We start from the raw sequence: 24,155 nt of genomic DNA, 5'->3' as shown, positions 1-24,155 counted from the left end.
GTGATATTGAAGTAGAGCATGTTGTACGAAGCATAGTGACAGCATATAACCTCACACCAAACCACTGATGATTATATCTCACCTCAAAACATCTTATCATATCATAGCCAAACCCATCACAATGAACCACTGCACTTAAGAGCAAAACACATCCAAAATGACATCATAGCACAGCATATTATAGCCCAAAAGATGACATCATAGCGCATTACATCAAAGTATGCAAATAACAATGAAATACATTCAAAGACAGCACTGCATATCATAGCACATCACAAAGCTCCACAGAACAAAACAGAATAATGCTGTATACCAGAGAGCAACCAGATAATATCTACGCATATTAAAATACATCAGTTTTCAGTAGATCATGTATCAACCCCAAACAGTACGAAGCATTCTAACACAGGTCAATCAATCAGGATTTTGTAAAGTGCAGCTAATCACATGTGATGGTATCCCAGGGCTGAGAGCACTGCTGCAGGGGCTGGTTCAGTTTAACAGCCTTGTCTTGAGTCCTTTCCTAAATTCCAGCAGAAAGGAAGAGGTTCGGAGGCGAAGTGGGAGGTCGTTCCAGGACTTTGCGTCGAGTTATGAGAAGGAACATCCTCCGCACTTGATTCCGGGAATGTGAGCAAAGAAGAGGGTGGCGGAGCGAAGGTGGCTGGTGAGTTGGTGGAAGTTCAGGCGGTGGTTGATGTATGCTGGTACTTGGTTGTGTAGGGCTTTGATGGTGTAGGTCACCATCTCGAACTGAAATCTCTTCTCAATGGGGAGCCAATGGAGCTTCTTGAGGTGGGGTGATGTGGGTCTGCTTGGGGAGGTCTAGGAAGAATCTGGCTGTTGAATTCTTTATGGTCTACAGTCTCTTGAGGAGAAGTGAGGTGATTCCTACGTAGAGTGCGTTGCCGTAGTCCATTCGGCTGGTGACGAGGGGTTGGGTGACAGTCATCTGGTGTTGATGGGGAGCCACCTGAAGATTGAACGGAGCATGCATAGGGTGAGGAAGAGACTGCGCAGATCTCTTTTCAGGATGGGCTTACTGTCCAGGATGATGCCAAGGTTGGGGGTATGGTCAGTCGGAACGGGTGAGGGTCCTAGTTCAAGAGGACACCAGGGGCCACTCCAGGGGGAGGTGTTGTTTCTGAAAATTAGCACTCCTGTCTTGTCTGTGTTGAGTCTGAGGCAGTTGTCTTTCATCCAGTCAGCGACGCTTGTCATGCACTTGTGAAAATTGGTCAGCATGGTGGCAGGGCCTTCTGATAGCTAGAGGATGAACTGGGTATGGTCTGTGGAGGATATGATGTTTAGTCCATGTGTTCTAATGACTCTGGCCAAGGTAAGTGTTGAACAGGGTAGGGCTGAGGGATGAATCTTGACGGACGTCACTGATGGTATTCTTGGGTTTTGAGATGAAGGGAGGTAGGCAGATTCTCTGGGCTCTTCCAGTGAAGAGAGAGGCAATCTACTTGAGGGCATCTCCTTTGATGCCGATGTGGTGAAACTTTTTAATGAGGGTGTGGCCAATACTGTGTCGAACGCTGCTGACGGGGGTCGAGAAGGATTAGGGCCACCAATTTTCCCTGGTCAAGGAGCGATCCGATGTTGTCTGTGACTGCGATAAGGGCAGTTTTGTTGCTGTGGTTGGTGCAGAATCCTGCTCGAGTGATGTCCAGGAGATTGTTATTCTTCAGGAATTCTGTGAGTTGGCGGTTGCTGGCCTTTGCGTGGACTTTGGTGAGAATGGGTAGCAGGGAGATGGGGCGGTAGGGCTTTGATTTCTGCATGTTTCCGTTCTTCAGGTAAGGTGGCCGTGGTTATGGATGTGTTGAAGATGACAGTGAGTTTGCTGCTGATTGACTTTGTTTCCAACTTTGAAGAAGGGGAGGAGACACGGATCTGAGGGTGCTCCTGAGTGGACAGAGTTCATGATGGCTGTGGTGTCTTGAGTGGTGAGCTGGTGAACAGATAGTCCTGTTTAACGATCGTTGATGCTAGGCGGCTATGGGTGTTGGTGGTGGTGGGTTGATGTTAAACGTTTTTGTTGATGGTGGAGGGTTTGCGTGGAAAAAAGTCAGCCAGGGTGTCACAGAGTTCCTGAGAAGGGGTGATGATATTTTCGGTGGCTTGCGGGGTTGGAGAACTCCCTGATGATGCTGAAGAGTTCTTTGCTGTATTTGGAACTTGCTTCGGAGAGGTCAGAAAGGGCGCTCCTTTTCGTCTCTTTTAGGAGTTAGTGGTATTGGTTGAGGGATGTCTTGAATGTGGCTCGGTCTGTGGGCTTCTTGCAATGAGGTGTAGCAATAAACATCAGATAAGAACATAGCACATCAGAATATCACAGCACAAGACAGCCTAACAGAGTGCAACGTGTTAAATCACAGCAAAAATCATTTAATTTAGAACAGCAAAGTGTACCAAATAACAGCACAGCATATTGCAGAATACCACCTGTTATCACAATGCATTACAGCACAACATACATGACAAAGCATCATATCCAGTCACACTGCACTGTAGAATAGCAAAGGATACCGCGCAACAGCACAATGCACACCATTACAGCACAACACTTCAAAACACAGTACATAGCTTGCAGGACAGTCTAGTGTAATCACAATCCTACGTAAAATAAGCAACAGCTGTAACGAAGGTCAGAATGTTTGCCCCGTGTATTTTACACTGTTTAGACTATCTGTGTGGCCCTTAAAAGCCAGGATTTTATCTAGTCTGTTATCTAGTCTCTAGAAAGAGGCATTGCCTTGTTCGGAACAGATGTAGTAGGAAGCACCTTTTAACCTTGCGTCCTCAAGTAAGCAAAATAATCATTGTGCACTTACAAAAATATAGGCACACTAAAAGGACAATGCTGACAGCGTGTACAACATGTGTTCTGTTGAAAAAAGAAACACGCACCCAATGGTTGGTATTAGACCCCAAATAAGCAGATTTTACATGACATAAGCCTGATGTATAGGATGAAGGGGTGGGGAAAAACTTCAAGTTCAGCTTCATTTTTCCTCTTTACAGACCCTGCCCTAGGAAAGTGTGAGGCAGGGAGGCAATCTTCAAGAATTCAGTGATGTCCCAAGTGGCCTGGACAGTCTCAATCCACATCAGCTACCCTCCCCTAGGAGCCCGGCCCCAAGTGCTAGTGTGCCCGTGTAGTGTGCCAGGTGGAGACAGAGAATAACTCCTCAGACATAATGAAGAAGGATGGATATGCTGGTTAAGGTCTAATGATAAGGGGCATAAGACGGATAGTGAACATCACTATTCCTGATGGGTATTGGTGTTTGAAGAACATGACTATTGGGATTAGATTACAATAAGTGTATATAGGTATGTGGGGATTTTTAATGTTTGTATTTTGCTGCTACAGGATTTTGTCCTAACCATCTGTATTCTCAAACTCATAGCATCAATGGATAATATTGCCTTTTCTCCTGTTAAACATACAGATCTGGCTGACATGGTACAGGTGTTGTTGTTAAAAAACAAAAACAACAAAAATTCTTACTAGTAAATGCCCAATACATATGGGCGATGAAATTTTACCATCAAGCACGTATTGGGCTATGTGATAGAAGAATGAAGTAATGATGGATGATGATTTTTTTTTTACATCACTGTGTATATTTATAGATAGGATTATATATAAATTATTGGGCTTGTGTTGCAATTTGTTTCTGATTCCTTAAATATTGGTTATTACTAGTTTATTAAAAGATTTAAATAACATGGTGATTGTACTAGATACGGTATACTCCTCCCCGTATTTACGCTTCTACGAAGTTGGAGATGGACCACTGGGATTTTGGGAAGCATAAAGTAAGGGAGATACCTCAAATGAGCTCACTGGAATACTCTGTGAGATTGCGCCAACATAAAATTGTTGCTTTAAATTAAGAAAAAATTGAAATACCTTATTGTGGTTTAATGGGTTATTGTTTATCTCTGTTTCAGTACAGAATTGCCTTACTGAATGGCGACTGCATTAGATTTGCTTTACAGTTATCGGTTATTTATAATACTGTTTTAGGAAAATGGTAATTAGATTACATAATAGGGGTTCCGTTGTTGTTGCTGACTGTGTATACCTGAAAGAGAATTGGTTGAGGCTCTGCAGGTCTGGAGGTACAGAAGCCATCACACTACACAGCCTTGCACAAGACCAGTTACACAATATTGGAGCCAGCAATATTGTGGAACACAAGTGTTGTGTTGAAAATATTGTTTCCCTATTCTTATAATGGCAAGTACAAAAACACTGACAAAAAATATTGTTTCACTCTAATATCATTAAAAAACATACAAAAATACTGTTTTTTTTTAAATATAGAGTTTAGAGAAGTAAATCATATTTTAATTTATACGATTATTGTAATGTTAATTGAATAATTATTGCTAATATTTAAAACAATATATCAATATATACTTATATAAACACACATACATGTGTAAAACTATATAAAATACATACTTATCTAAACATATATATGTTTATATATACCTATACATAACAATCATTCAAATAAATATTTTACATAATATTTTGTGCTTAATTATATAAATGTACAATTAGAAACACATTTTATAAAAGTATATAGAAATATATATTTAGAGAGACAGAGTACATGAAACAAAATCTAACAATTCAATTCCAAAACATTACATGAATTACTAAACAAAATTAAAAAAAAGACATTTACAAAAAAAAATTATTAGAAGCAAATATATAAACAAATATTATAAAATTAAAATTATGAAGAAATTGTAATAATTATTATATTTAAACAATATTAGGCAATGTATTTGAGTCTGGGAATAATACATACACTATTACACCTCCTGTTTAGGCAACAGCAGAACTTTGGAGGGTTTAAATACATTATTCCCCTTTCAATCTGTGCAACAGTAGGGAAAGCATTGAACTTCAGAGGTGTAAAATTTACTATTCCCACTCCAGTCTAAGCAACAGTTAGGAAAGCGTTGGACTTCAGAGAAGTAAGATTTACTATTCCTACTGCAATCTAAGCAACAGTATGTAAACTACTTCACTTCAAACACATTACATATTTGCATAAGCTTATTAATTTAGAAATTACCGAATAAAACGCAATTAACCAGTTTTGTAAAAAAAAAAAAAAAAATCTGACAAGGTAATAATTAATTTTAAATTAAACAATAATTGTTACTTAATTATTAACTAACTTGCCACCCCATGCCCCTAGGCGCCTAGCAACCCACACCTGAAATATAACTAAAATACATATGTGTAACACAAGTTACATAATTTATACAAACTAATTACAAATTCATAACTAATTGTTAGTTAACATTTACTTAACTTCTCACCCAACAACCCTACAAACCCAGCAGCCTACACCTAAAATATACTAATAAAATTACCCAATTTACATAATTAAAAAATCAAATATATAATTATACATTGTTTTTTAAAATATTACTTGATTAACTTCTCATCCTACACACCTACAAACCTAGCAAGCCGCAACTAAAATAGATCAGTATTATATAATGCACATAATTAATCACTCTAATAATTAATACATAAACAATTACTTAATAACTTCCGACCCTATACCCTTACAAACCCAGCACCCTACACCTAAAACTTAACTAAAATATGATTATTGCACAATTTACATAATTGAATTAATTCATTACCTAATTAACTTCCCGCCCTATACCCCTACAAACATAGCAACCTGCATCTAAAATATAAGTCAATTAAATCACTATTACATAATATACTTGATAATATCATCCACATACTTACAATTATTAATAGTTATTACCAGATAAACTTCCCATCCTATCCTGCTCCAAACTCAAACCGCTACAACACTACACATTTATTCAAAATTAAATTAAAAAAAAATCTAAAATCACTTAAAATTACAAACTATATTTAAAAAATTAACAATTATACAAATAACACAAACTTAGTGTACGCACTAAAACACATTAAAGTAATTTAAAAACGATAGTCCTTACAACTATAATATTGAAACTCATATAAACGATATTCTTAATACCTACATCACTTACATGAAAAACCGATATTCTTGACAATATTTCTGCATCATAATATTTTGTATCATGATATTTTTTTCAATATTTCTGTGTCCCGATATTAAAAGCTCTAAATTTTGGCAAAATACCTAACGGCATAGTACTTTGCCATACAAAATAATTACAGTTCAGAATGGCCCACAATACATTAGGCACTTCTGCCATATCTTTATATTTTCCCGGGCAGGCCTGTGACAAGTAGAAGGTTACTTCTTGTTTGGCACACCAGTCAATTGCCTGCTCCCAAAGAAACAAGGGCTGCAGGGTTGCAATCTTCCAGAATTTTGCGATGTTCCACTTGGCTAGTACAGTTTCGATCCCCACCAGGGTTTTCTCCCGCTGTGATAGTGTCACTAATACCATACGCAATTCCTAAAAGGGCCACTGCGTGGGGAGAGGTCTATTGGTCTTCAAATCCCTCTAGCTAAAGTAGAGAAGATTTCCTGCCAGTATTTTGGTGGTCTGTGGCATTCCCAGACTAGGTGGCAAATATGTGCCTGTGGTTCCAGGCAGCGCCAACATGATGGTGATTCTTAAGCCTTTGTTCCACAGTCTCAGTAGCATCACTCCAATCCAAATTTTCGCGAAATTTCCAAGCCGGTTTCAGAAAAGGAGCTGGGACTGTAGACAGGTGGCCGTCTGGACCGCCACTCCTGTGGCGGTCCGACTGCCACATTACAACCCTGGTGGTCCGCCATCTCCACCAAGATCGGCGATCTCAATGGGCTGACGGCGGATGCATGTTGCAATCAGCAAGGGCAGCACTGCGTGCAGCGCCACTGTGCTGATTAAAACCTGCCTCTCCGCCAGCCTTTTCATGGCATTACCCCAGGGTGGCCCCTGCACTGCCCATGACTGTGGTATGGACAGTGCAGGGGTCCCCCTGCCCAGCACCCTCATAATGCGCACTGTTTGCACTCATAATGCGCACTGTCTGCTGTGCAGAAAGTGCGCATTAAGAGGGTGCCAGTTTCCCCTGCAGGCGGCAGTGTTGCCACTGGCTCGATTACATGCCGCGACAACACTGCCGCCACTTTCCCGCTGGGCTGACCAGCAGAAATGAAAATGTCACTTACCCAGTGTACATCTGTTCGTGGCATCAGTCGCTGAAGATTCACATGTTGTGCATAGCCCGCCATCTGGTGTTGGGTCGGAGTGTTACAAGTTGTTTTTCTTCGAAGAAGTCTTTCGAGTCACGGGACCGAGTGACTCCTCCTCTTCGTCTCCATTGCGCATGGGCGTCGACTCCATCTTCGATTGTTTTCCCCGCAGAGGGTGAGGTAGGAGTTGTGTTGTAGTAACAGTGCCCATGCAATGGAGTGACTAAGTATGTACCTATTAAAGGTTTAAATAATATATTTACAAATGTACAGAGCTTAAGCTAACTTCCGAACTGCTACAGGCTCCCGGGGAGGCGGGTGGGCACATGTGAATCTTCAGCGACTGATGCCACGAACAGATGTACACTGGGTAAGTGACATTTTCAGTTCGATGGCATCTGTCGCTGGAGATACACATGTTGTGCATAGACTAGTAAGCAGTTATCTCCCCAAAAGCGGTGGCTCAGCCTGTAGGAGTGGAAGTAGTTTGAAATAAGGTTCTTAACACGGCTTGACCTACTGTGGCTTGTTGTGCGGATAGCACGTCTATACAGTAGTGCTTGGTGAACGTGTGAGGCGTAGACCATGTGGCTGCCTTACATATTTCGTTCATTGGAATATGTCCTAGAAAGGCCATGGTAGCACCTTTCTTTCTGGTTGAGTGTGCCCTTGGTGTAATGGGCAGCTGTCGTTTTGCTTTAAGGTAGCAGATTTGGATGCACTTAACTATCCATCTGGCTATACCTTGTTTTGATATTGGGTTTCCTGCATGAGGTTTTTGGAATGCAATAAATAGTTGTTTAGTTTTCCTGATGTTTTTTGTTCTGTCAATGTAGTACATTAATGCTCTTTTGACATCTAATGTATGTAGTGCCCTCTCAGCTACGGAATCTGGCTGTGGGAAGAACACTGGTAGTTCTACCGTTTGATTTAGGTGGAACGGTGAAATAACCTTTGGTAAAAATTTAGGATTAGTCCTTAGGACTACCTTATTTTTGTGTAGTTGGATAAAAGGTTCTTGTATTGTAAACGCTTAAATTTCGCTTACTCTTCGTAGAGATGTGATGGCGATGAGAAATGCAACTTTCCAGGTTAGGAACTGTATTTCGCAAGAGTGCATGGGTTCGAAAGGTGGACCCATGAGTCTTGTTAGGACAACATTGAGGTTCCATGAAGGAACGGGTGGTGTCCTTGGTGGTATAATTCTTTTAAGGCCTTCCATAAATGCCTTAATGACTGGTATCCTATATAGTGAAGCTGAATAGGTAACCTGCAGGTATGCAGATATTGCAGCAAGGTGTATTTTAATGGAAGAGAAAGCTAGGTTAGATTTTTGTAAGTGTAGCAAGTAACCCACTACATCCTTTGGAGATGCGTGTAATGGATGGATCTGATTATGATGGCAGTAGCAAACAAACCTCTTCCATTTGCTTGCATAGCAGTGCCTAGTGGATGGCCTTCTGGCTTGCTTTATGACTTCCATACATTCTTGGGTAAGTTCTAAGTGTCCGAATTCTAGGATTTCAGGAGCCAGATTGCTAGATTCAGCGATGCTGGATCTGGATGCCTGATCTGTTGGTTGTGTTGTGTTAACAGATCTGGCCTGTTGGGCAATTTGATGTGGGGTACTACTGATAGGTCTAGCAGTGTTGTGTACCAGGGTTGCCTTGCCCAAGTTGGTGCTATCAATATGAGTTTGAGTTTGTTTTGACTCAATTTGTTTACTAGATAAGGAAGGAGAGGGAGAGGGGGAAAAGCGTATGCAAATATCCCTGACCAGTTCATCCATAGGGCATTGCCCTGGGACTGCCTGTGTGGGTATCTGGATGCGAAGTTTTGGCATTTTGCGTTCTCTTTTGCTGCAAACAAGTCTATTTGAGGCGTTCCCCAAAGTCTGAAGTAAGTGTTTAGAATTTGGGGGTGAATTTCCCATTTGTGGACCTGTTGGTGATCTCGAGAGAGATTGTCTGCAAGTTGATTCTGGATCCCTGGAATAAACTGTGCTATTAGGCGAATTTGGTTGTGAATTGCCCATCGCCATATCTTCTGTGCTAGAAGGTTCAACTGCGTTGAGTGTGTCCCCCCCTGTTTGTTTAGATAATACATTGTTGTCATGTTGTCTGTTTTGACAAGAATGTATTTGTGAGTTATGATTGGTTGGAAAGCCTTTAGTGCTTGAAAAACTGCTAGCAGTTCCAGGTGATTTATATGCAGTTTTGTTTGATGAACGTTCCATTGTCCTTGTATGCTGTGTTGATCGAGGTGTGCTCCCCACCCCGTCATGGAAGCATCTGTCGTTATTACGTAATGTGGCACTGGGTCTTGGAAAGGCCGCCCTTTGTTTAAATTTATACTGTTCCACCATAGAAGCGAGAGATATGTTTGGCGGTCTATCAACACCAGATCTAAAAGGTGACCCTGTGCTTGTGACCATTGTGATGCTAGGCACTGTTGTAAGGGCCTCATGTGCAGTCTTGCGTTCGGGACAATGGCTATGCATGAGGACATCATGCCTAGGAGTTGTAATATCATTTTTGCTTGTACTTTTTGTGTTGGGTACATGCGTCGTATGATATTGTTGAAATTTTGAATTCTTTGGGGACTTGGAGTGGCTAGTCCTTTTGTTGTGTCTATTATGGCTCCTAGGTATTGTTGTACCTTGCAAGGCAGAATGTGTGATTTTGCAAAGTTGACGGTGAAACCAATTTTGTAGAGGTTTTGTATGACCTGATTTGTGTGGTGAGAGCACTTTGTCAGTGAGTTGGTCTTGATTAGCCAGTCGTCTAGATACGGGAATACGTGTATTTGCTGCCTTCTGATTGGTGCAGCCACTACTGCTAGACATTTTGTAAAGAATCTTGGTGCGGTTGTTAAACCAAACGCAATACTTTGAACTGGTAATGTATTCCTTTGAATACAAACCTTAGGTATTTCCTGTGCGACTGATGTATTGGTATATGGAAATACGCGTCTTTGAGGTCTAAGGTTGTCATGTAGTCCTGTAGTTTTAGCAATGGTAACACTTCTTGTAGCGTGACCATGTGAAAGTGATCTGATTTGATGTAGGTGTTTAGTATTCTGAGGTCTAGGATTGGTCTCAGTGTTTTGTCCTTTTTCGGTATTAAGAAGTAGAGTGGGGGGGGCGTGGCTTCGGGCGTCAAGATGGCGGTCGCACTCTGAGAGTGCTCTGGACCCCTCCGTCATCCGCCCTTAACTACCGCGGTCCAAGGGAGCAAAAAATGCTATACATGGCTCCCCGGCGTCCCGGGGGCCCGTAGAGAGGTCTGCTGGGGCGATCTGGTGGGAAGCCGGCGTCCCGCCTTCACATAGCGGTCCGGCCGATCCCGTGACGAAGTGTTCAAGATGGCGGCCGCGGCGAGATGCGCCCGGCGGAGCTGATACGGGCTTGAGAGCCCCGCCGGAGACGAGTGCTGCAGGTTGGAGAGCGGCAGGAGGCCCGGAGAGGGCTGGGGCGTGCTCCGGCGGTGGCTCCCGGCCGCTGGAGTGCCGACGAGCCCCCCGCCTCTCGTCGAGGCGGAAGATGCCGGGTGAGCGGCGCCGCGCCGACGCGCGTAGGCGCGGGTGCGGCCCGAGCAGCTTGCGGGACCGCACTGAGGCTGCGGCAGAGGCCCTTCCCCCCGGGGTCCTTCTCCTAGCTGGAATTAGGAGCTGGAGGCGCGCTGGGGATCGGGACACGACCGGAGATCCAGGTGGTGCCCCGGGGGGGCAAAGACGTAAATCGGAGATCAGGAGGGGGTGGAGGGGAGAAGACAAGCAGTGACATCCCCACCCCCCTATCCCTGCAGCGGCGGGAGAGGGCCCGAGGGCCTGGAGGCCTGGTTCCGACCTCCCTCGGGCCCGTATCCAGACGGAGCACGAGCTGGACTGCGGCAGAACCTAGACTGCGGGCTGAGCAGTAGAGAACAACACCTTGGGGCATTCGGATACCCTGGTCAGAATTGACTCGAGAGATTGAGAGCCCGGTCGTGACGGCACGGGGCCTACGGCGGGGGCAGAGAGGCCTTAAGGTGGAAAAGCCTGGGTCTGGGTCTTGGACGGGTCCCCCCCACCCCGATGGAGAGAGCAAGAAAGGGACCTGAAAAGAAGGTGCCAACGCTGGCCGCCCTTGCGTGATCGGACACTGCGAACCCCCATACAGTCCAAGGCACCGGACAACACACCGAATTCTCAGGCTTGAAACCGCATTAAAGAAGGTGTGGCCCACCTGACACCCGCTTCAAGTGCCACGATGGGAAAAGACAAAACGAACAAACAACCTCCGCCCTCCCAACAAAAAAATCGACCAGTTCACGACTACGATGGGCCAACGGGGAGGGGGAGAAGTGGCTGGTGGGGGCCCGGCCTCAGACGGGGTGAGTGCCATTCTCCAAGCTATTCAATCATCGCAGATGGCTGTGGAAACGAAAATTGGAGAGGTGCGAGTGGACATGGGCCTCATTAGGCAGGACCTTAGGAATGCAGTAACTCGAATTACGGAGGTGGAAACCCGAGTTTCCCAAACCGAAAGTGATTTGTCTGACCTCAAAACCAAAGTAGCCCAACTACAATCCCGAACAGGCGAGCTTCACCGCCGCGCAGAAGATGCGGAAAACCGGGCCAGACGCAACAACCTACGCTTCATAGGTTTCCCGGAGGGCATAGAGGATGACAAGGCCGTCGAATTCCTGGAGAGGTGGATTAAATCTTGGATGCCGGACCAATCCCTCTCGCCCCTGTTTGCAATTGAAAGAGCCCACAGGGTGCTCGCGCCTTGCCCACCCCCGGGCGGCCCGAAGCGCCCGATGATCGCACGATTCCTTAACTTTAAGGACAGAGACAATATCCTCAGGGAGGCGAGGTGGCAAGATGGTACGCAGTGGGAAAACCACAAAATCCTAATTTTCCCGGACTACACCAGAGAAGTCCAAACCCGCCGTAGGTCGTACGAACATGTTAAGCAAAAACTTAGGGCAATGCAACTCTCGTACATGCTCCTTTTCCCCGCACGCCTCAAAGTCCTCATGGCTGGGAAAGCTTATTTTTTTGAATCTCCTGAGGAGGCTTGGGACTGGCTGACAGAGGAGGGCATCGGAGCCCGAAAGGGTCCCCCCATAACCACTGGAAGAACCCCACATGTCGAGCCCTCGCCGTCGGGGGGGCCCCGGAGGAGCCGGCGACGCACCAGATCCCGGAGAGGCAGACAGAAAGACTCGATCGCTCCAGCAGAGGATGGAACAGCCCGGGACCCCAATCCTCATACCGAGACTAGCACTGAGGCTCTTCCGATGCCTCGGACACCGTCCCAGCCCGCCGAGGACGGGCGGTGAGTCAGTCTCCGGTACTCGGTTGACGGGATATGTGAGGCCCCTGCGCGAGACGTGGGGGGATTCGGGCTACGTTTGATCCACTCAGGCGACCCCTGGCGAGACTAACATTGATAGCACCGAAGACTTCCTAGAGTATAGTGTTGAACGCTTGATTTGTGACTGCTAATTGCAATTGATCCGAAGGAAAGGAGGGGTCCATCACTCCACTCCAACGACAGCTCCACTGGCTGTCTGGTTTTGGTTGGGTACATGGGCGACAGATGCTTCCGGGGGGGGAGGGGGGGGAGTATGGGGAGGGGGGGGGAGTTCAGGGGGGAGGGGAAGTTTATGTTAGGTTTAAGAGGCGACAAGTTAGTTAGCCTGGTTTGTAAATTTAGAATTTCGCTGTCACGTTCGAAATGGTCATCCCAGGGCCTGCACCCACACATCCAAACATGCCCAACATCGGCACACCTCACGCTTGGTCCTCAGTAACCCAGGTCCTCTCCTGGAATGTAAATGGCCTATTAGACAAGATCAAAAGATCGGCAGTATTTAATACCCTCCGCAGGTATTCCCCCTCAGTGGTTCTCCTGCAGGAGACCCATCTTCTTGGGTCCAGATGCCCTATGCTTGCGAGGGGAGGATACAATAGGGTATACCATGCAGGATTTTCCAGAGGCTCTAGAGGAGTGGCTATTCTGCTCCATCGATCTCTGCCCATGGTGATCACTTCCAAGCAATCTGACTCACAAGGTAGATTCATGGTAGTCACAGGGACTCTTCACGGACAACCGCTAAACTTGGTATGCGTATATGCACCCCCAGCAAATCTTGACTCCTTCCTACTTTCGCTCCACCGAGTAACCTCAGGATTACCCCAAGGAACCACCCTACTGGGCGGCGACTTCAACGCGGTCCTTGACCCAAAGCTGGACATCTCTGGGGAAACTACCATAAATAGATCCAAGCGGGCCTCAGCCCTAAGTAATTGGGCGGAGAGCCTCGGCCTGTGTGAAGTGTGGCGCACCTGGCATCCCAGAGAACGCCACTACACACATACTTCGGCAGCCCACCAGACGCAGTCCAGAATAGACCTGGTGTTCATGCCCGCCCTAGATTTCTTAAAAGTCGCAGGGGCAGAGATTCTTCCACGGGGGGTCTCCGACCATGCACCAATACGAATCCGACTGGGCAGAGCAGACCTTACCAGACGGCCTATGTGGCGCTTAAATGCGTGGCACTTACAAGATAAAGAGTATACCCAAGATATCAGGTCGCACCTCGGCCAGTATTTCGAATTAAAATGAGGGCTCGGTTCGGTCCCCGGGAATGCTATGGGCTGCCTGCAAGGCCACTATTAGAGGTCACGCCAGAAGCATTCTTCGGTCCCGTGAACGGGATCAAAACTCACAGATCACCGAGCTAGAGAACAAGGCCCGGAGACTCGAATGCCAACATGTAAACTTGGCATCTGACTCGACTATGAGGAAACTGACCAGGGTAAGAGAGGATATCAAACATATAATGCCAAGCACATGTGGAGAGCCTCAGCAGCCCGAATCTATGGATGGGGGGATAAGAACGGGAAGCTACTGCATTGGCTGGCCACCCGCCCCATGGCTAACAGAATTATACCGGAGATCTTAGATGACTCGGGCACCCTTGTCAAAACAGCAGTGGAAATCGCACATAGCTTCGCCTCCTACTACGCCCGTCTATACGCCGGACACCCACGCCCTGCTGTTGAGAGAGAGTCCCCCCTACTAAATGAGATTACCCTTCCCGGGGTATCCCCAGAGGCGAGAGACAGACTGGACGAGGCCATTGGTCTTGTAGAGATCTGCAGCGCAATATCGGGCCTGGCCTCAGGCAAAACACCAGGCCCCGACGGCTTTCCAGCGGAATTTTACAGTAAATGTAGTGATATTCTGGGCCCCCACCTGCTCAACATGTACGAAGAAGCGGAGAATCAAGGCCGCTTCCCAACAGAGATTGATCAAGCCACTATTGTGGTGATACCCAAAATCCAACCCCCATCACGGCACTGTTCGGCGTACCGGCCTATCTCGCTCCTAAATGTGGAAGTCAAGGTGCTTTCTTCGATCCTTGCTTCCAGACTGAAGGAGGTAATGCCCACGCTGGTGCATCCTGATCAGTGTGGTTTTATGCCCACTCGTAGCACAAGGCACTGCATCAGACGACTACACCTTGCTTTGGCACACCGCGAGGCGCTATCGCATACACAATTGGCACTGCTTTTACTCGACTTTGAAAAGGCATTTGATACGGTAGATTGGTCCTACCTCGAACAGGTCCTATATAAAAATGGGCTTGCACCTAAATTCCGGGGATTGGTGAAACTCCTATACTCTAACCCGACTGCCCGTATCAGGGTGAATGGAGTGGTCTCCGATCCAATCCCTATTGGCCGTGGGACTCGGCAGGGATGCCCGTTATCTCCCCTGCTCTTCGCACTAGTAGTAGAGCCACTGGCGATATTACTGAGAAGCGATCCACTGATCGAGGGCTGGCGCTGGCCCTCTGGTTCGGAGGACAGAGTGGCCTTGTACGCGGACGATGTGCTCCTGTACATCTCCAACCCATCCAAAAGCGGCCCACGCGTTCTAGAGATCCTTAGACTTTTCGCTGAAGCTTCAGGACTGACCCTGAACCCAGCCAAATCTTTGCTGATTCCCCTTCATCGCGCGCGCAACTGTATAGATTGGCAACGAAATATCCCTGTACGGAAAAACAGCTTCAAATACCTCGGGATACACATCTCACTTCTCCCCGAGCTAGCGTGGGAACTCAATGTCACGCCGCTTACAAAGAAAATCAAAACCGACCTTCTGCGCTGGAAGGCCCTCCCCCTGAATCTACTTGGTAGAATAGCGCTGTACAAGATGATGATCCTCCCCAGGCTCTTATACCTCCTACAAAATTTCCCACTCCCCATCCCCGTGAGATGGTTCAAGGAGACGGACTCTTTAGCACGCCAATTCATATGGAGTAGCTCATGTACAAGATTGTCGCTAAGAACCTGTCAGAGGGATGTATATGAGGGTGGACTGGGCATGTCGAAAATTCAATACTATTATCTAGCGATGCACACACTTGTAATCAATGACTGGATGGGAGGTGGATGGACAGACCCCGCATACCAACTAGAATTACAGACAATGGGCTACCCACGGATCCTTGACACACTCTACGGGAGCCCGATACCCCGAGGGACCCCAGATGTGACCAAAGTGGTACTTCTGGGATGGCGTACTGCCCAGAAAGTGACGGGGTGGTGGGGACGTCTAACCCAACAAACCCCGCTTTGGCATGGAAAGCAGCTGATACATGTGGCAGGTCTGGAGGGCTTTCAAAAATGGGACACCATAGGGATCTCCACACTGGGAGATATTTGGAGAGGGTCACACATACGATCTTTTCAAGACCTCCAGAAACAATATTCCTTAAACAAGACACAATTCCATCGATATCTCCAGTTACGCCACGCTCTACTAGTTCACCTACAGACAGGAGACACCATACCTGAACATAGCCCCATGGAAGCCAAGGCACTGATGGGAGACCTGGGAAGGGGAGGGGTTTCTCAGATTTATCGCACCTTAATCACCGCCGCTGGGGGACCCCTGAGAGGGCTTCGCCAGAGGTGGGTGAGTTGGGTGGGACCCATGGAGGAAGCGGACTGGACAGAAGCACTAATGGCCCCACGCTCCCGAACAATGGCTACACACTTCCGGTTAATACAATCCTATTTCCTACATGCTGCATACCTCACACCCGCCATGTTACATAAAGCAGGCCTCCGCCCCACAGCGGAATGCCCCCGCTGCAGGTATCATACAGCCGATTTCTACCACATGGTATGGGCATGTCCGACTATAACGGCCTATTGGGAAAAGGTGGTGCAGGAGACATCCCGGGTCCTACAGGAGGAGGTAAAGAGGTCACCACTGCCCCTCCTTCTGGGGGTCATGGGAGATACAGAGCTACGAAGAGCAGATCGGTCCTTCTTAGGGGTGGCATGTCTAGTGGCCAAAAGGGATATAATGGCAGATTGGAAGGCCAGGGTGGCTCCGACTTTGGCTAAGTGGAGACGGGGTGTGGATTGGTGTGCGCAGCGAGAGAAACTAGTGTATGAGGCCAGAGGCTGTTTACACAAAACAAGAAGATATGGGGGAAGTGGGAGGACGTAGCAGGCCTTTAAGCGTTGATGGTGAGCAATATTTAGTAATAAAATGTGGCAGGGACCGAGGATTTGACCATTATTGTTTGATGCCCGTTGGCATCATGTTGTACTGTAAGCACAATTGTTTTATGGAAAATTAATAAATTCTCTTTATCAAAAAAAAAAGAAGTAGAGTGAATAAACTCCTGTGTTTATTTGTGACTTTGGTACTAGTTCGATTGCATTTTTTTGCAATAATGCTTGGACTTCTATTTCTAGAAGGTCGGAATGTTGTTTCGATAAATTCTGTGCTTTTGGTGGTATGTTTGGAGGGATTTGTAGAAATTCTATGCAATAACCATGTTGTATAATTGCTAAGACCCAAGTGTCTGTAGTTATTTCTTTCCATGCTTGGTAGTAATGACCTATTCTTCCCCCCACTGGTGTTGTGTGGAGGGGATGAGTGACATGTGAGTCACTGCTTGGTTGTAGGGGTTTTGGGGCTTTGAAATTTTCCCCTATTCCTAGGGAATTGTCCCCCTCTATATTGGCCCCGAAAACCTCCCCTGTACTGTCCCTGGTAGCTGGACGGTGTTGCCTGTGAGGTGCTGGCTTGTGTGGCCTGACCCCGAAACCCCCCTCTAAAGGTTGTCTTGCGGAAGGTGCTGTAAGTGCCTCTGCTCTGCGGGGAGTAGAGTGCGCCCATGGCTTTAGCAGTGTCAGTGTCCTTTTTCAGTTTCTCAATTGCCGTGTCCACCTCTGGTCCGAACAGTTGTTTCTCATTGAAGGGCATATTGAGCACTGCCTGCTGTATCTCTGGTTTAAAACCAGACGTTCGTAGCCATGCGTGCCTTCTTATAGTCACAGATGTGTTAATTGTCCTTGCAGCTGTGTCTGCTGCGTCCATAGAGGAGCGTATCTGATTATTAGATATGTTCTGTCCTTCCTCAACCACCTGTTTCGCCCTGTTTTGTAGTTCCTTGGGTAGATGCTCAATGAGGTGTTGCATCTCGTCCCAATGGGCTCTGTCATAGCGCGCAAGTAGTGCTTGAGAGTTAGCGATGCGCCACTGGTTTGCAGCTTGTACTGCGACTCTCTTTCCGGCTGCATCGAACTTGCGGCTCTCTTTATCTGGGGGTGGTGCATCCCCAGATGTGTGGGAGTTGGCTCTCTTGCGAGCTGCTCCTACTACGACAGAATCTGGTGGCAGCTGTGTGGTGATGAAAACAGGGTCTGTGGGAGGCGCTTTGTATTTCTTTTCAACCCTTGGTGTGATTGCCCTACTTTTGACCGGCTCCTTGAAGATTTCCTTTGCGTGCCGAAGCATTCCTGGGAGCATAGGCAGGCTTTGGTAGGAGCTGTGGGTGGATGAGAGGGTGTTGAATAAGATGTCATCCTCGACTGGTTCTGAGTGGAGGTTTACGTTGTGGAACTCTGCCGCTCTAGCCACCACTTGTGAATAAGCTGTGCCGTCTTCTGGTGGTGAGGGCTTTGTGGGATACGCCTCTGGACTGTTGTCCGACACTGGGGCGTCGTATAAGTCCCAAGCATCTTGGTCCTGGTCACCTTGGCTCACGGTGGTGTGAGCCGGGGAATGTGATGGAGTTTGTGCTTGCGAAATGTTAGTTACAGGTGGAGGAGAGGGTGGCGGAGTTACCTTTTTCACCATTTTTGTTTGTGGTGCTTGGTCTGTCTGAAACTCCAGTCTCCTTTTTCTCCTAATAGGGGGAAGGGTGCTTATTTTCCCTGTTCCTTCCTGTATGAAAATACGTTTCTGCATATTGTCCACTTCGGTGGATTGCAACTCTCCCTCAAATCTATGCTTTCGCATCTGAGAGGACAAGGACTGCTCCTCTAAATAGGAACCAGTAACTGGGTCGGTTGCGGGTCGTTCCGGCACCGAAACCCTGTCTGTATGCCTTTTCGGCTCCGAGGTGACCTTCTTCTTTTTTAGAGTCGAAGCCTCTCGGCGTCGATCTTCCTCGGTGCCGCTGTCTCGGCGTCGAGCCATTTCGGCACCGCTATCTCGGCGTCGATCCTTTTCAGCAGCCCTTTCTCGGTCCCGAGAAGGCTGCGTGCCGGTGTCTCGACCGGAGTCGGACGATCTCGGCACTGTATCGGCCTTTTTCGGTGCCGATGGTCGGTCACCGACTTTATGGGTCGAGCCATGGCCTGGTGGCAGTGGCGTCCCCTGGGCCTTATCACTTTTCTTTTGTTTCTTCGACGTCTTACTCACAGTTCTTGGATCGTCGAATTCCTCGGAGTCCGATTCGTGGATCGAGAAGGTTTCTTCTTCCTCTTGTTCCTCGAACTCTCGGTGCGCTGTCGGCGTGGACGCCATCTGAAGTCTTCTGGCTCGACGGTCACGAAGTGTCTTTCGGGACCGGAACGCACGACAGGCCTCGCAAGTCTCTTCGCTGTGCTCAGGCGACAGGCACAGGTTACAGACCAAATGTTGGTCTGTATACGGGTATTTGTTGTGGCATTTGGGACAGAAACGGAACGGGGTCCGTTCCATCAGCGTTGTGGTACACGCGGTCAGGCCGACCAGGCCCCGACGGGGGATCGGAAGCTACCCTGAAGGGCACCGGAGCTCTTCAATCTTCGATGCGGTGTCGATTCAATCTAAGCCGATCCCGAACGCAACAATACCGACGTAATCTTCCGATAGATAGCTAACTTTCCGTTCCGAAACTCGGAGCCACAGGAACACGTCCGAACCCGATGGCGGAAAGAAAACAATCGAAGATGGAGTCGACGCCCATGCGCAATGGAGACGAAGAGGAGGAGTCACTCGGTCCCGTGACTCGAAAGACTTCTTCGAAGAAAAACAACTTGTAACACTCCGACCCAACACCAGATGGCGGGCTATGCACAACATGTGTATCTCCAGCGACAGATGCCATCGAACCTTTTGTTTCTGCCCATCAGCCCAGCTGGGAAGTTATAATGGGTCTGGTGTGGAGGTTGCCACTACAGTGGCGGCCACACTGTCAGGGGTTTGGCGGACAAGTGTTCCCGTCTGCCAAACTCCTAATCAGGGCCTAAATGAGCTGATGCTAAACAAAATATAGGTCCTGAAGAAAGCCAAATTGACCCCTTTGGGGTACAGAGATCAGTGGCTGAAACATGTTGATCTTGAATTAGATGTAGGAGCACATCATAGTTCCAGGTACATCACTTGCTGCTTCTAATCTTGCCTGGGAGCACCAGTAATAAAAAGATACACTAATACAAGGGCGCCCTCTCGAGAATTTTAAATCACACATTTTTTCATTTTAGTTGATGCACACTAAAAAAAACTTTGACCTACTCTGCTCTAATCAGGCATGGACGCCACCCCCAGAGGAGGTAGGCACCCGGGGTAGGACCCTGACAATGAAGCATGCTGCCAGTTAGATCGGTGGGTGAGGGGTCTTTCATAAGAATGAAATTATTATTTTGGGAACACAGAAACAGGCTTTATGTATTAGTATTATATACCTGCTTTTTTAATTTGATTATGCTTTACATCTCCATCATGAGACTACTGCTAGGGTCAGATATGCTGCTAAGTGAGAATGCACATGCTGACTTTTCAATACAGCATGGAATCTGTAAGGCTGTGTATTTGCACCAACATTATTCAATTTGTAAATAAATGATGTGGGAGGTTACTTTTGGGGCTGAATATAGATGTTCCATTGTGGTGAGAATGCCCACTCCTTCTATTGACTGAAGATGCAGTACTAAGGGCACAAGCCGAGCTAGCTATGCATCGCCTGCTGAAGGGCTTCAACAACTTTTGTAATTTTCAAAAACTCAACATAAATGTAAAAGCAAATTTCTGGTTCAAAAAAATAACATTTCATGTAAGATTAAAAGCCCCGGAGCATGTTTATGCCTTTTCCTAAGCATTTGTTTCGACCACAAATTATCATGGTTGATATAACTGTAGAAGAAGGCAACAACGAGTAAGAACACTGGAACCATCTTGTGCTACCAGAATAGGTTTGGTGGCGAGTCAATAAAATCCATAGGGCAAGTATATAACATTAAAGCAATAGCTGCAACCTTGTAAGAAGCGGAACTGTGGGGCTACAAATGCATTACCTGGGCCTGGGTACTCCGATGGAAACACTAAGGAACGAATAAGGTATAACCGACACGGATTTGGCGATTCATTTAAAACCCATAACCTACTGGGTTAGAATATGGACATATCCCAACTCCCAAATCTATCTACAAACATTTCTTGATGTCCAGAAAAACAATAATTCATCAAAAACAGAAAAGCTTTATTATTATAAACTCTAAAGGAGACTGGCCTGATTGATTACTGGAATACCCAGTCTAAGGACCCAATCCACTATTGAAAAAAATTAAAAAGCGGTCTTGGGAAAACATCTTTCTGGTCTCCCATAAGACAACAGGTAAAGGGAACCTGATGCTTTCGTATTTGGAAGTCAAATCTTAACCACAGATAAATCGTATATGAGCCGGTTAGTACCACAGCCAAAGAGAAGTCTTTATAAATAATTTAAACTAGGAACTCTACTGGTTCTATCATGTGTTGGAAAATAGTCCACAACTAAAGAATGCGTGGAATGTTGCAATTGTGAACTAGGTGGCTAAGAGACAAAAACATGTTATACTGTTTGCTGCTAAGGACACCCTCCCCACTCCCTTGTTCTAAAAGCATAATATAAAATAATGCTGTGAGACCTTAATCTTGTACCTGAGGACTGATTTACAAAGTATAATTTTTCCAGTTGCATCTTATATTTGGCCCGCCTGAAAATTTATGAATTAAGATTTTTAACGTTTTTTTGATTTTTGCTTTTCAACTTCAAAAGCCATGTCAGTGAAAATCGTAAACAACTTAACTACTGTCCCTCTGCTGTCCAGTTATATATGAGTCTTAAGATTAAACTGAACTCAGAGAAGACTGAGCTTCTGATATGTGGTCCCGGATCAACTTGGGCAACTAATGGACTAACTAATCTCAGGTCTCCTCCCACACCACTAGCGGTTGTGAAGTGCTTAGGCTTTAAATTAGATTAAAAAAATATATCATATGAGGCTCAGATGTACTCAGGGGTATCTTCTTTTTCTTATCTGGTTAAATCACTGAGTAAGAGCGTGAATGTGATCTCACTCATATACAAGCCATTAGTAGGAGATGCTGCAATCTATTAAAGGACTTATTAAGCTACATAGAGTTCCCTGCTAAACTACTGAATCAATTACAATGTATTTCGAATACTGCAATGAGTCTAGCCTGTGTAATGTGCACAGTTCATCACATTACAGAGGCTAGTTGAAAATGACACATCAGAGAATCCAATTTAAGTCACTTTGCCTGGTCCACAAGAGTAAACAGGGAGAGGGAGCTCATGCTCTTAAGAAACAGATCAAGACAAATATCCGAAACAGGCCCCTCCTCCCTCATCAAACACCTTGGCTATGCTCCTAAATATCAGAACAGCCACCTCTGCAAGTAGGGCTTTCTCAATTATTACTACACGATCTTGGAACCCTCTCCCTGCAACTGTGCAGTCTATTCCTGATCACTGTTTTGTAAAATATCAAAAACATATTTCTTTACTTAAGGGTTGCATATATCTGTACATCTTTTGTCTTAACCTTATCTTGTATCTACCAAGTGCCAAGATACCGCTTGGGTTAAGCTGCACTTTACAAGTGCCCCCATTCCTTCCTTCTGACAATCCTTACCAAAACCGTAATGGATCTGTGGTATGCAATGTGGAGGGAGAAGTGTACAGCCGACAGTAATGGCCAAATTAATGGTCCCTACAAACTTTGGACTAAGATGCAGCATTCATTGCACCTACAAAGTTTTCTATCTAACACGAACATATGACAACGTGCATTCACGTTCATTCCTCGAGAAATCTTGCCACTGGATAACAGGCATTTACTGTTACCCTTGTCAATGTACCAATTTTATTGTTCCCAGGAGAATGAAAGGCTCAGTGCAGCAGCCAGGGCTCGAACCTGTAACCACAAGGGCAAACAGATTCCTGCAGCAGATATAATGAAAGACCTGACAGTGATTTATGTCTATTACAAGTCAAATACAATTATATTCCTAAAAATGGTTGTTCCAAAAAACCGTACTGGAATAAAAATGTGTAACTACAGAAGCTACCTGAACGTTGATGCCTCAAATGAATCTGTTCAGTAGCCTGAAAACTGGAGGCAATTTGACAATGGTTATGGGCTTCCTACTACTGAACGAGGTGGGAAAGAACAAAACCCCATAAAACAGATAAAGTGGGAGGAGAATCTTTTTGCAGCAATGTTTTGGGGTGAGGGCTGAAAGGAGATACCTGGAAAGATTACCTCAACTCCAGAGTAGGCATTGTTCACCAGGATATCCAGACGTCCTTTCTGCTCTCGTCGGACTTTCTCAAAAAGAGCCTTGATGTCGTCATCTTCCGAAGAGTCGCAGACCACAGATATGCATTTTCCACCTCGAGACTCCACCTGAAGGATGGGCAAAAACGTTTTAAGCCTCATTCCTTCTGTGAGCAAACCAAAAGGTGTGTTAAGCCAGTTCTCACCTCATGAGCTGCTTGCTGCAAAGTCTCCTTATTCCGGCCAGTGATGTAGACTGTGGCCCCTGCTTCGGATAACTGGAGGGCGATACCTTTACCAATGCCCCGAGAGGCTCCGGTGACAACACAGACATATCCAGACAGCACCCCAGTCATTCCTAGGAAAGTAAACAGGATTGTCAAAGTTCAGGAGTTTGAAAAAATATCACGCCATAATCGAAGCTGGGTGTGGAGAAGCCATGTCAAGGATAGAGAGGATCAAGATGATCCAAGAGTAATTTGTGGTCAAAGACAGACATAGGGAAGGGGTCTGATAGACTGAAGGGCAAGAATGGAGGTGTGGACATAGATGCAGGCATACCGAAGGGGGAGAGGTCAAGGAGGGAAGGAAAGACGTAGAAAATCTGGGGACGAACAAAGTTGAGGGAGAACAGAAAAATCTAAGAGCAAGGAAGGAGGTAAGACACAAGTACCTGCAGATCTGGATATAATCTAGAGATTAAGACAGAACGTGAAGAGTGAAATTGAGAATGGAAAAACTGCAAAGCTGGTTTGGGGAAAGCACAGATACTGCATGGACACAAAGTGATCTAAGGACAAAAGGAAGATGATATGCACACAGTCAAAGGGAAGTTAGAGAAAAAAAATGTTTGCCAAAGTTTCAGTAGTGGGTTAACTTGGGCATGGTGGACACATACATGGTTACACAATCCCAAGTAATAAGAAAACAAGAACAGGGCTTGATGGTACTAGAAGAAGTATCTTTGAACGTAGATTTAGCTGGGATTTAGGAAGGAATGTCCATCAAAGGAAAAAACAAGGTTGTCAGGAATAGGTTATGGTTTTCTGTAAAAAGAGCTATTAAGTAACTGGAGATGGATGGCACAGAGTTTCAAATTACACC

General features: G+C 46.0%; 1 protein-coding gene across 2 annotated transcripts in view; it reads right to left on the bottom strand.

Annotated features, from left to right (window-relative positions):
- The window catches only part of LOC138299676 (dehydrogenase/reductase SDR family member 1-like), a 235,436-nt gene that overhangs the window by 185,815 nt on the left and 25,466 nt on the right, over nucleotides 1-24,155 (bottom strand). For both annotated transcript variants that reach the window (XM_069238149.1, XM_069238150.1), the window contains exons 2-3: nucleotides 23,258-23,409; nucleotides 23,037-23,180 (exon numbers count right to left, since the gene is read on the bottom strand). In XM_069238149.1, coding sequence (XP_069094250.1) covers nucleotides 23,037-23,180; nucleotides 23,258-23,407 — 294 coding nt within the window. In that variant the 5' untranslated portion in view covers nucleotides 23,408-23,409. The remainder of the gene's footprint in view (nucleotides 1-23,036; nucleotides 23,181-23,257; nucleotides 23,410-24,155) is intronic.

The sequence above is a fragment of the Pleurodeles waltl genome, chromosome 6, assembly GCF_031143425.1.
Source record: "Pleurodeles waltl isolate 20211129_DDA chromosome 6, aPleWal1.hap1.20221129, whole genome shotgun sequence".
In the NCBI taxonomy this organism is placed as follows: domain Eukaryota; kingdom Metazoa; phylum Chordata; class Amphibia; order Caudata; family Salamandridae; genus Pleurodeles; species Pleurodeles waltl.
This window is presented reverse-complemented; position numbering and strand designations above follow the sequence as displayed.